At 47.9% G+C, this 12500-nt stretch overlaps 1 protein-coding gene across 1 annotated transcript in view; it reads right to left on the bottom strand.

The window, feature by feature from the left end:
- LOC135538428 (glutamate receptor ionotropic, NMDA 2A-like) overlaps window positions 1-12500 on the bottom strand; it is a gene marked incomplete at its 3' end in the record, with an annotated part of 194428 nt that overhangs the window by 39050 nt on the left and 142878 nt on the right. The window contains exon 17 of the mRNA XM_064964325.1: window positions 2918-3032. Coding sequence (XP_064820397.1) covers window positions 2918-3032 — 115 coding nt within the window. The remainder of the gene's footprint in view (window positions 1-2917; window positions 3033-12500) is intronic.

The raw sequence follows: 12500 nt of genomic DNA on the forward strand, positions 1-12500 counted from the left end.
CTCTCCTCTCATCCCCTCATCTCTCCTCTCCCCTCTCCCCTCCCCCCTCCCCTCCCCTCCTCTACCCTCCTCTCCTCTCCCCCTCTCCCTCCCCTCCCCTCCTCTCATCCCCTCCCCTCCTCTCCCTCCCCCCCTCCTCTCCTCTCCCCCTCCTCTCCTCTCCTCCCCCCCTCCCCCTCCACCCCTCTCCTCTCCTCTCCTCTCCTCCCTCCCCTCCCTCTCCTCTCCTCTCTCCCCTCCTCCCCTCCTCTCCCTCCTCTCATCCCCTCCTCCCCTCCTCTCCTCTCCTCTCCCCCCCTCCTCCTCTCCCTCCCTCTCCTCTCCTCCCTCCTCTCCTCTCCTCTCCCCTCTCCTCTCCTCCTCCCTCTCCTCCCCTCCTCTCCCCTCCCCCTCCCTCTCCTCCCTCTCCTCTCCCCTCCCCTCCCCTCTCCTCTCATCCCCTCCTCCTCTCCCCTCCTCTCCCTCTCCTCTCCTCCTCTCCCCCCCCCTGCTCTCCCTCTCCTCTCCCCTCCCCTCCCCTCCCTCTCCCTCTCATCCCCTCCTCTCCCTCCTCCTCTCCCCTCTCCCTCTCCCCTCCTCTCCCCTCCCCTCCCCCCCTCTCCCCTCTCCCCCCTCCCTCTCCCTCCTCTCTCCCTCCTCTCCCCTCTCCCCCTCCCTCCTCTCCCCTCCTCTCATCCCCCTCCCTCTCCTCCCTCTCCCTCTCCTCTCCCCTCCTCTCCTCTCCCTCTCCTCTCCCCTCCTTTCCCTCTCCTCTCCTCTCCCCTCCCCCTCCTCCCCTCCTCCTCTCCTCCCCTCCTCTCCCTCCTCTCCTCTCATCTCCTCCTCTCTCCTCTCCTCTCCTATCCCCTCCTCTACTCTCTCCTCTCCTCTCCCCTCCTCTCCTCTCATCTCCTCCTCTCTCCTCTCCTCTCCTATCCTATCATCCCCTCTCCTCTCCCCTCCTCTACTCTCTCCTCTCCTCTCCTCTCCTATCATCCCGTCTCCTCTCCCCTCCTCTCATCCCCTCCTCTCTCCGCTCCTCTCCCCTCCCCTCCTCTCATCTCCTCTCCCCTCCCCTCCTCTCATCTCCTCTCCCCTCCCCTCCTCTCCTTTCCACTCCTCTCCTCTCCTCTCCCCTCCTCTCTCCTCTCCTCTCCTCTCCCCTCCTCTCTCCTCTCATCCCCTCCTCCTCTCCCCTCTCCTCCTCCCCCCCCTCCCCTCCTCTCCTCTCCTCTCCCTCTCCCCTCCCCTCCTCCCTCCCTCCTCCTCTCCTCTCCCCTCCCCCTCCCCTCCTCTCCTCTCATCCCCTCCTCTCCTCTCCCTCCCTCTCCTCTCCTCTCCCCCTCCCCTGCTCTCCTCCCTCTCCCCTCCTCTCCCCCTCTCCCTCCTCTCCCCTCCCTCTCCCCTCCTCCCTCTCCCCTCCCTCCTCTCCTCTCCCCTCCCCTCCTCTCCTCCTCCCCTCCCTCTCCTCTCCTCCTCCTCTCCTCCCTCTCCTCTCCCTCTCCTCTCCTCTCCTCCCCTCTCCTCTCCTCCCCTCTCCTCTCTCATCTCCTCTCCCCTCTCCTCTCCCCTCCCCTCATCTCCTCTCCCCCTCTCTCTCTCCTCTCCCTCCTCTCCCCTCCTCTCCTCTCCCTCTCCTCCCCTCCCCTCCTCCCTCTCCTCTCCCTCTCCTCCCTCCTCTCCTCTCCTCTCCTCCCTCTCCTCTCCTCTCCTCTCCTCTCTCCTCCTCCCCCTCCCCTCCTCCCTCTCCTCTCCTATCCTCTCCTCTCCCTCCCCTCCCTCTCCTCTCCCCCTCCCCTCCTCTCCCCTCCTCTCCTCTTCTCTCCTCTCCTCTCCTCTCCTCTCCTCTCCACAGTATGAGTACAGTAGTAATGTAGTCCAGTTATAGAGAGAAATATGGAGATGGATCTCAGCCATTTAATAATGACTGAGCCAGGTGCTGCTGTTTCAAACCCATTAGTTTGTACTGGGACTACACACACACACACACACACACACACACGGACACACGGACACACACATGGACACACACACGGACACACGGACACACACACACACTGACACACACACACACACCTCCCCTCTCCTCTCTTCTCCCCTCCACTCTCTCCCCACTCCCTTCCTCTCATCCCCTCCCTCCTCTCTCCTCCCCTCCTCTCTCCTCCCCTCCTCTCTCCTCCCCTCCTCTCCTCTCCTATTATCTCCTCTATTCATTCTATCGATTGTTTCCTGCCAGACCACAGCAGATCAATTCTCCCCGTTGTCCAACTCCTCCAATTACTCCTCCAATTACTCCTCCCGTCCAACCAAAATACTCAACGCTTCCCACTAGATGAGATACTCTGTAAAGTAATCCCACTAGAAAGATGAGATACTCTGTAAAGTAATCCCACTAGAAAGATGATATACTCTGTAAAGTAATCCCACTAGAAAGATGATATACTCTGTAAAGTAATCCCACTAGAAAGATTATATACTCTGTAAAGTAATCCCACTAGATGAGATACTCTGTGAAGTAATCCCACTAGATGAGATACTCTGTAAAGTAATCCCACTAGATGAGATACTCTGTAAGGTAATCCCACTAGATGAGATACTCTGTAAAGTAATCCCACTAGATGCAGACTCAGATTAGGACCCCAGCAATTACTGTACTTTACTATTTATATTTTTTAACAACTTTTACTTCACTACATTCATGAAGAAAATGATGTACTTTTTACCTGACTCCCCAAAAATACTCGTTACATTTTGAATTGTGCGCATGACAGGAAAATGGACCTCCTGCCTCTGATCTGGCGTACTCACTAAACACAAGTGCATATTTAGTAAAGGATGTCTGAGTGTTGGAGTTGCCCCTGACTCTCCATACATTTTAAATACATATTTAGTAAACACACACACACACACACACACACACACACACGGGTTGTTTTACCTTCTCCCATTCTCGTTCCTTATTGAGAACGATGACGACCAGCTTGGGGTTCTGCTGGTAACCATCTTCTGTAAACGACAAGTCTCTACCTTCCCATGTTACATTCTTCATATACCTGGAGAGAGAGAGACAGAGAGAGAGAGAGAGAGACAGAGAGAGAGAGAGACAGAGAGACAGAGAGAGAGAGAGAGAGAGAGGGGGGGAGAGAGGAGAGAGACAGAGAAAGACAGAGAGACAGAGAGAGACAGAGAGAGAGAGAGAGAGAGAGAGAGAGAGAGAGAGAGAGAGAGAGAGAGAGAAGGAGAGAGAGAGGGAGAGAGGGAGGGAGAGAGGGAGAGAGAGAGACAGAGAGGGCGATAGAAAAGGGTTGAGTTTCACTCCACTTTATAGTTAATATTACTTACATCCACACATTGGCAGAAATTCTACTTTGGTGGTTTCATTATATTGGTATGATTAAACAGTATTTCCTCCAGTACACAGAAACCGTGTGTAACATCACATCATCACATCATGGCCTCCCTCCAGTAACCCTTCCCCATCACACACACCACACACACACACACACACACACACACACACACACACACACACACACACACACACACACACACACACACACACACACACACACACACACACACACACGTGTTTCTCTGTGCAAAGGTTGTTTTAGCCTGGGGAACCACAGACTGACAGAGAGAGAAATGATCCATCACACAGATAATAGCAGGATGACACACACTACCCCCCCCCCACACACACACACACACACACACACCCCCCCCCCCGCCACCCCACACACTCACACACTACCCCCCCCACACACACACACTCACCTACACACACTCACACACTACCCCCCCGCCACCCCACACACACACACACACACTCACACACTACCCCCCCCCCCCACACACACACACTCACCTACACACACTCACACACTGTTTTAGCCCCCGCCACCCCACACACTCACACACTACCCCCCCCCCCCCCCACACACACTCACACACTACCCCCCCCCCCCACACACACACACACAAACTCACACATGTCTATTCCTCTGAATGAACACTTACTGGAGTCTATTTTTTGTGATGTTTTAGAAAAGGGAAGCAGTAATCATGACCAAATAAAGACATCCTGTCTACTGGTAGAGAATAGGAGCACATCATGACCAAATAAAGACATCCTGTCTACTGGTAGAGAATAGGAGCACATCATGACCAAATAAAGACATCCTGTCTACTGGTAGAGAATAGGATCACATCATGACCAAATAAAGACATCCTGTCTACTGGTAGAGAATAGCTGAGACATCCTGTCTGCTGGTAGAGAATAGTAGAGAATAGCTGAGACATCCTGTCTGCTGGTAGAGAATAGTAGAGAATAGCTGAGACATCCTGTCTGCTGGTAGAGAATAGCTGAGACATCCTGTCTACTGGTAGAGAATAGCTGAGACATCCTGTCTGCTGGTAGAGAATAGTATAGAATAGCTGAGACATCCTGTCTGCTGGTAGAGAATAGTAGAGACATCCTGTCTGCTGGTAGAGAATAGTAGAGAATAGCTGAGACATCCTGTCTACTGGTAGAGAATAGTAGAGAATAGCTGAGACATCCTGTCTACTGGTAGAGAATAGCTGAGACATCCTGTCTGCTGGTAGAGAATAGCTGAGACATCCTGTCTGCTGGTAGAGAATAGCTGAGACATCCTGTCTACTGGTAGAGAATAGTAGAGAATAGCTGAGACATCCTGTCTGCTGGTAGAGAATAGTAGAGAATAGCTGAGACATCCTGTCTGCTGGTAGAGAATAGTAGAGAATAGCTGAGACATCCTGTCTGCTGGTAGAGAATAGTAGAGAATAGCTGAGACGTCCTGTCTGCTGGTAGAGAATAGTAGAGAATAGCTGAGACATCCTGTCTACTGGTAGAGAATAGTAGAGAATAGCTGAGACATCCTGTCTGCTGGTAGAGAATAGCTGAGACATCCTGTCTGCTGGTAGAGAATAGTAGAGAATAGCTGAGACATCCTGTCTGCTGGTAGAGAATAGCTGAGACATCCTGTCTACTGGTAGAGAATAGCTGAGACATCCTGTCTACTGGTAGAGAATAGCTGAGACATCCTGTCTGCTGGTAGAGAATAGTAGAGAATAGCTGAGACATCCTGTCTGCTGGTAGAGAATAGCTGAGACATCCTGTCTACTGGTAGAGAATAGTAGAGAATAGCTGAGACATCCTGTCTGCTGGTAGAGAATAGTAGAGAATAGCTGAGACATCCTGTCTGCTGGTAGAGAATAGTAGAGACATCCTGTCTGCTGGTAGAGAATAGTAGAGAATAGCTGAGACATCCTGTCTACTGGTAGAGAATAGCTGAGACGTCCTGTCTACTGGTAGAGAATAGTAGAGAATAGCTGAGACATCCTGTCTGCTGGTAGAGAATAGTAGAGAATAGCTGAGACATCCTGTCTGCTGGTAGAGAATAGTAGAGAATAGCTGAATCCTGTCTGCTGGTAGAGAATAGTAGAGAATAGCTGAGACATCCTGTCTGCTGGTAGAGAATAGTAGAGAATAGCTGAGACATCCTGTCTACTGGTAGAGAATAGTAGAGAATAGCTGAGACATCCTGTCTACTGGTAGAGAATAGTAGAGAATAGCTGAGACATCCTGTCTGCTGGTAGAGAATAGCTGAGACATCCTGTCTACTGGTAGAGAATAGTAGAGAATAGCTGAGACATCCTGTCTACTGGTAGAGAATAGTAGAGAATAGCTGAGACATCCTGTCTACTGGTAGAGAATAGTAGAGAATAGCTGAGACATCCTGTCTACTGGTAGAGAATAGTAGAGAATAGCTGAGACATCCTGTCTGCTGGTAGAGAATAGCTGAGACATCCTGTCTGCTGGTAGAGAATAGCTGAGACATCCTGTCTGCTGGTAGAGAATAGTAGAGAATAGCTGAGACATCCTGTCTACTGGTAGAGAATAGTAGAGAATAGCTGAGACATCCTGTCTACTGGTAGAGAATAGTAGAGAATAGCTGAGACATCCTGTCTACTGGTAGAGAATAGTAGAGAATAGCTGAGACATCCTGTCTGCTGGTAGAGAATAGCTGAGACATCCTGTCTGCTGGTAGAGAATAGTAGAGAATAGCTGAGACATCCTGTCTACTGGTAGAGAATAGTAGAGAATAGCTGAGACATCCTGTCTGCTGGTAGAGAATAGTAGAGAATAGCTGAGACATCCTGTCTACTGGTAGAGAATAGTAGAGAATAACTGAGACATCCTGTCTACTGGTAGAGAATAGTAGAGAATAGCTGAGACGTCCTGTCTACTGGTAGAGAATAGTAGAGAATAGCTGAGACGTCCTGTCTGCTGGTAGAGAATAGTAGAGAATAGCTGAGACATCCTGTCTGCTGGTAGAGAATAGTAGAGAATAGCTGAGACATCCTGTCTACTGGTAGAGAATAGTAGAGAATAGCTGAGACATCCTGTCTACTGGTAGAGAATAGTAGAGAATAGCTGAGACATCCTGTCTACTGGTAGAGAATAGCTGAGACATCCTGTCTACTGGTAGAGAATAGCTGAGACATCCTGTCTACTGGTAGAGAATAGCTGAGACGTCCTGTCTGCTGGTAGAGAATAGTAGAGAATAGCTGAGACATCCTGTCTACTGGTAGAGAATAGTAGAGAATAACTGAGACATCCTGTCTACTGGTAGAGAATAGGAGCACATCATGACCAAATAAAGACATCCTGTCTACTGGTAGAGAATAGGATCACATCATGACCAAATAAAGACATCCTGTCTACTGGTAGAGAATAGCTGAGACATCAGGACCAAATAAAGACATCCTGTCTACTGGTAGAGAATAGCTGAGACATCCTGTCTACTGGTAGAGAATAGGAGCACATCATGACCAAATAAAGACATCCTGTCTACTGGTAGAGAATAGGAGCACATCATGACCAAATAAAGACATCCTGTCTACTGGTAGAGAATAGGAGCACATCATGACCAAATAAAGACATCCTGTCTACTGGTAGAGAATAGGAGCACATCATGACCAAATAAAGACATCCTGTCTACTGGTAGAGAATAGGAGCACATCATGACCAAATAAAGACATCCTGTCTACTGGTAGAGAATAGGAGCACATCATGACCAAATAAAGACATCCTGTCTACTGGTAGAGAATAGGAGCACAACAGGACCAAATAAAGACATCCTGTCTGCTGGTAGAGAATAGCTGAGACATCCTGTCTACTGGTAGAGAATAGTAGAGAATAGCTGAGACATCCTGTCTGCTGGTAGAGAATAGTAGAGAATAGCTGAGACATCCTGTCTGCTGGTAGAGAATAGCTGAGACATCCTGTCTACTGGTAGAGAATAGTAGAGAATAGCTGAGACATCCTGTCTGCTGGTAGAGAATAGTAGAGAATAGCTGAGACATCCTGTCTGCTGGTAGAGAATAGTAGAGAATAGCTGAGACGTCCTGTCTGCTGGTAGAGAATAGTAGAGAATAGCTGAGACATCCTGTCTGTTGGTAGAGAATAGTAGAGAATAGCTGAGACATCCTGTCTGCTGGTAGAGAATAGTAGAGAATAGCTGAGACATCCTGTCTGCTGGTAGAGAATAGCTGAGACATCCTGTCTGCTGGTAGAGAATAGCTGAGACATCCTGTCTACTGGTAGAGAATAGTAGAGAATAGCTGACACATCCTGTCTGCTGGTAGAGAATAGCTGAGACATCCTGTCTGCTGGTAGAGAATAGTAGAGAATAGCTGAGACGTCCTGTCTACTGGTAGAGAATAGTAGAGAATAGCTGAGACGTCCTGTCTGCTGGTAGAGAATAGTAGAGAATAGCTGAGACATCCTGTCTGCTGGTAGAGAATAGTAGAGAATAGCTGAGACATCCTGTCTGCTGGTAGAGAATAGCTGAGACATCCTGTCTGCTGGTAGAGAATAGTAGAGAATAGCTGAGACATCCTGTCTGCTGGTAGAGAATAGTAGAGAATAGCTGAGACATCCTGTCTGCTGGTAGAGAATAGTAGAGAATAGCTGAGACATCCTGTCTACTGGTAGAGAATAGTAGAGAATAGCTGAGACATCCTGTCTGCTGGTAGAGAATAGTAGAGAATAGCTGAGACATCCTGTCTGCTGGTAGAGAATAGTAGAGAATAGCTGAGACATCCTGTCTGCTGGTAGAGAATAGTAGAGAATAGCTGAGACATCCTGTCTACTGGTAGAGAATAGTAGAGAATAGCTGAGACATCCTGTCTACTGGTAGAGAATAGTAGAGAATAGCTGAGACATCCTGTCTACTGGTAGAGAATAGCTGAGACATCCTGTCTACTGGTAGAGAATAGTAGAGAATAGCTGAGACATCCTGTCTACTGGTAGAGAATAGCTGAGACATCCTGTCTGCTGGTAGAGAATAGCTGAGACATCCTGTCTGCTGGTAGAGAATAGCTGAGACATCCTGTCTGCTGGTAGAGAATAGCTGAGACATCCTGTCTGCTGGTAGAGAATAGTAGAGAATAGCTGAGACATCCTGTCTGCTGGTAGAGAATAGTAGAGAATAGCTGAGACATCCTGTCTGCTGGTAGAGAATAGCTGAGACATCCTGTCTGCTGGTAGAGAATAGTAGAGAATAGCTGAGACATCCTGTCTGCTGGTAGAGAATAGTAGAGAATAGCTGAGACATCCTGTCTGCTGGTAGAGAATAGTAGAGAATAGCTGAGACATCCTGTCTGCTGGTAGAGAATAGCTGAGACATCCTGTCTACTGGTAGAGAATAGTAGAGAATAGCTGAGACATCCTGTCTGTTGGTAGAGAATAGTAGAGAATAGCTGAGACATCCTGTCTACTGGTAGAGAATAGTAGAGAATAGCTGAGACATCCTGTCTGCTGGTAGAGAATAGTAGAGACATCCTGTCTACTGGTAGAGAATAGCTGAGACATCCTGTCTGCTGGTAGAGAATAGTAGAGAATAGCTGAGACATCCTGTCTACTGGTAGAGAATAGTAGAGAATAGCTGAGACATCCTGTCTGTTGGTAGAGAATAGTAGAGAATAGCTGAGACATCCTGTCTGCTGGTAGAGAATAGTAGAGACATCCTGTCTACTGGTAGAGAATAGCTGAGACATCCTGTCTACTGGTAGAGAATAGTAGAGAATAGCTGAGACATCCTGTCTGCTGGTAGAGAATAGTAGAGAATAGCTGAGACATCCTGTCTACTGGTAGAGAATAGTAGAGAATAGCTGAGACGTCCTGTCTGCTGGTAGAGAATAGTAGAGAATAGCTGAGACATCCTGTCTACTGGTAGAGAATAGTAGAGAATAGCTGAGACATCCTGTCTGCTGGTAGAGAATAGTAGAGACATCCTGTCTACTGGTAGAGAATAGTAGAGACATCCTGTCTACTGGTAGAGAATAGCTGAGACATCCTGTCTACTGGTAGAGAATAGTAGAGACATCCTGTCTACTGGTAGAGAATAGCTGAGACATCCTGTCTACTGGTAGAGAATAGTAGAGAATAGCTGAGACGTCCTGTCTGCTGGTAGAGAATAGTAGAGAATAGCTGAGACATCCTGTCTGCTGGTAGAGAATAGCTGAGACATCCTGTCTGCTGGTAGAGAATAGCTGAGACATCCTGTCTACTGGTAGAGAATAGTAGAGAATAGCTGAGACGTCCTGTCTGCTGGTAGAGAATAGTAGAGAATAGCTGAGACATCCTGTCTGCTGGTAGAGAATAGCTGAGACATCCTGTCTGCTGGTAGAGAATAGCTGAGACGTCCTGTCTGCTGGTAGAGAATAGTAGAGAATAGTAGAGACATCCTGTCTGCTGGTAGAGAATAGCTGAGACATCCTGTCTGCTGGTAGAGAATAGCTGAGACGTCCTGTCTGCTGGTAGAGAATAGCTGAGACGTCCTGTCTGCTGGTAGAGAATAGCTGAGACGTCCTGTCTGCTGGTAGAGAATAGTAGAGAATAGTAGAGACATCCTGTCTGCTGGTAGAGAATAGCTGAGACGTCCTGTCTGCTGGTAGAGAATAGTAGAGAATAGTAGAGACATCCTGTCTGCTGGTAGAGAATAGCTGAGACGTCCTGTCTGCTGGTAGAGAATAGTAGAGAATAGCTGAGACATCCTGTCTGCTGGTAGAGAATAGTAGAGAATAGCTGAGACATCCTGTCTGCTGGTAGAGAATAGTAGAGAATAGCTGAGACATCCTGTCTGCTGGTAGAGAATAGCTGAGACGTCCTGTCTGCTGGTAGAGAATAGTAGAGAATAGCTGAGACATCCTGTCTGCTGGTAGAGAATAGTAGAGAATAGCTGAGACATCCTGTCTGCTGGTAGAGAATAGTAGAGAATAGCTGAGACGTCCTGTCTACTGGTAGAGAATAGCTGAGACGTCCTGTCTGCTGGTAGAGAATAGTAGAGAATAGCTGAGACGTCCTGTCTGCTGGTAGAGAATAGTAGAGAATAGCTGAGACATCCTGTCTGCTGGTAGAGAATAGCTGAGACATCCTGTCTGCTGGTAGAGAATAGTAGAGAATAGCTGAGACATCCTGTCTGCTGGTAGAGAATAGTAGAGAATAGCTGAGACATCCTGTCTGCTGGTAGAGAATAGTAGAGAATAGCTGAGACATCCTGTCTGCTGGTAGAGAATAGCTGAGACATCCTGTCTGCTGGTAGAGAATAGTAGAGAATAGCTGAGACATCCTGTCTGCTGGTAGAGAATAGCTGAGACGTCCTGTCTGCTGGTAGAGAATAGTAGAGAATAGCTGAGACGTCCTGTCTACTGGTAGAGAATAGTAGAGAATAGCTGAGACATCCTGTCTGCTGGTAGAGAATAGTAGAGAATAGCTGAGACATCCTGTCTACTGGTAGAGAATAGTAGAGAATAACTGAGACATCCTGTCTACTGGTAGAGAATAGTAGAGAATAGCTGAGACATCCTGTCTGCTGGTAGAGAATAGCTGAGACATCCTGTCTGCTGGTAGAGAATAGTAGAGAATAGCTGAGACATCCTGTCTACTGGTAGAGAATAGTAGAGAATAGCTGAGACATCCTGTCTGCTGGTAGAGAATAGTAGAGAATAGCTGAGACATCCTGTCTGCTGGTAGAGAATAGTAGAGAATAGCTGAGACATCCTGTCTGCTGGTAGAGAATAGTAGAGACATCCTGTCTACTGGTAGAGAATAGTAGAGACATCCTGTCTACTGGTAGAGAATAGCTGAGACATCCTGTCTACTGGTAGAGAATAGTAGAGAATAGCTGAGACATCCTGTCTGCTGGTAGAGAATAGTAGAGAATAGCTGAGACGTCCTGTCTGCTGGTAGAGAATAGCTGAGACGTCCTGTCTGCTGGTAGAGAATAGCTGAGACGTCCTGTCTGCTGGTAGAGAATAGTAGAGAATAGCTGAGACATCCTGTCTATTGGTAGAGAATAGCTGAGACGTCCTGTCTACTGGTAGAGAATAGTAGAGAATAGCTGAGACATCCTGTCTGCTGGTAGAGAATAGTAGAGAATAGCTGAGACGTCCTGTCTGCTGGTAGAGAATAGCTGAGACGTCCTGTCTGCTGGTAGAGAATAGCTGAGACGTCCTGTCTGCTGGTAGAGAATAGTAGAGAATAGCTGAGACATCCTGTCTGCTGGTAGAGAATAGCTGAGACGTCCTGTCTGCTGGTAGAGAATAGCTGAGACGTCCTGTCTGCTGGTAGAGAATAGTAGAGAATAGCTGAGACATCCTGTCTACTGGTAGAGAATAGCTGAGACGTCCTGTCTACTGGTAGAGAATAGTAGAGAATAGCTGAGACATCCTGTCTACTGGTAGAGAATAGCTGAGACGTCCTGTCTACTGGTAGAGAATAGTAGAGAATAGCTGAGACGTCCTGTCTGCTGGTAGAGAATAGTAGAGAATAGCTGAGACATCCTGTCTACTGGTAGAGAATAGTAGAGAATAGCTGAGACATCCTGTCTGCTGGTAGAGAATAGTAGAGAATAGCTGAGACATCCTGTCTACTGGTAGAGAATAGCTGAGACGTCCTGTCTGCTGGTAGAGAATAGTAGAGAATAGCTGAGACATCCTGTCTACTGGTAGAGAATAGCTGAGACGTCCTGTCTACTGGTAGAGAATAGTAGAGAATAGCTGAGACATCCTGTCTACTGGTAGAGAATAGTAGAGAATAGCTGAGACATCCTGTCTGCTGGTAGAGAATAGCTGAGACATCCTGTCTGCTGGTAGAGAATAGCTGAGACATCCTGTCTACTGGTAGAGAATAGTAGAGAATAGCTGAGACATCCTGTCTGCTGGTAGAGAATAGTAGAGAATAGCTGAGACATCCTGTCTGCTGGTAGAGAATAGCTGAGACATCCTGTCTGCTGGTAGAGAATAGTAGAGAATAGCTGAGACATCCTGTCTGCTGGTAGAGAATAGTATAGAATAGCTGAGACATCCTGTCTGCTGGTAGAGAATAGTAGAGACATCCTGTCTGCTGGTAGAGAATAGTAGAGAATAGCTGAGACATCCTGTCTGCTGGTAGAGAATAGTAGAGAATAGCTGAGACATCCTGTCTGCTGGTA

This window comes from Oncorhynchus masou, unplaced genomic scaffold (genome assembly GCF_036934945.1).
Source record: "Oncorhynchus masou masou isolate Uvic2021 unplaced genomic scaffold, UVic_Omas_1.1 unplaced_scaffold_964, whole genome shotgun sequence".
NCBI classification, from domain to species: domain Eukaryota; kingdom Metazoa; phylum Chordata; class Actinopteri; order Salmoniformes; family Salmonidae; genus Oncorhynchus; species Oncorhynchus masou.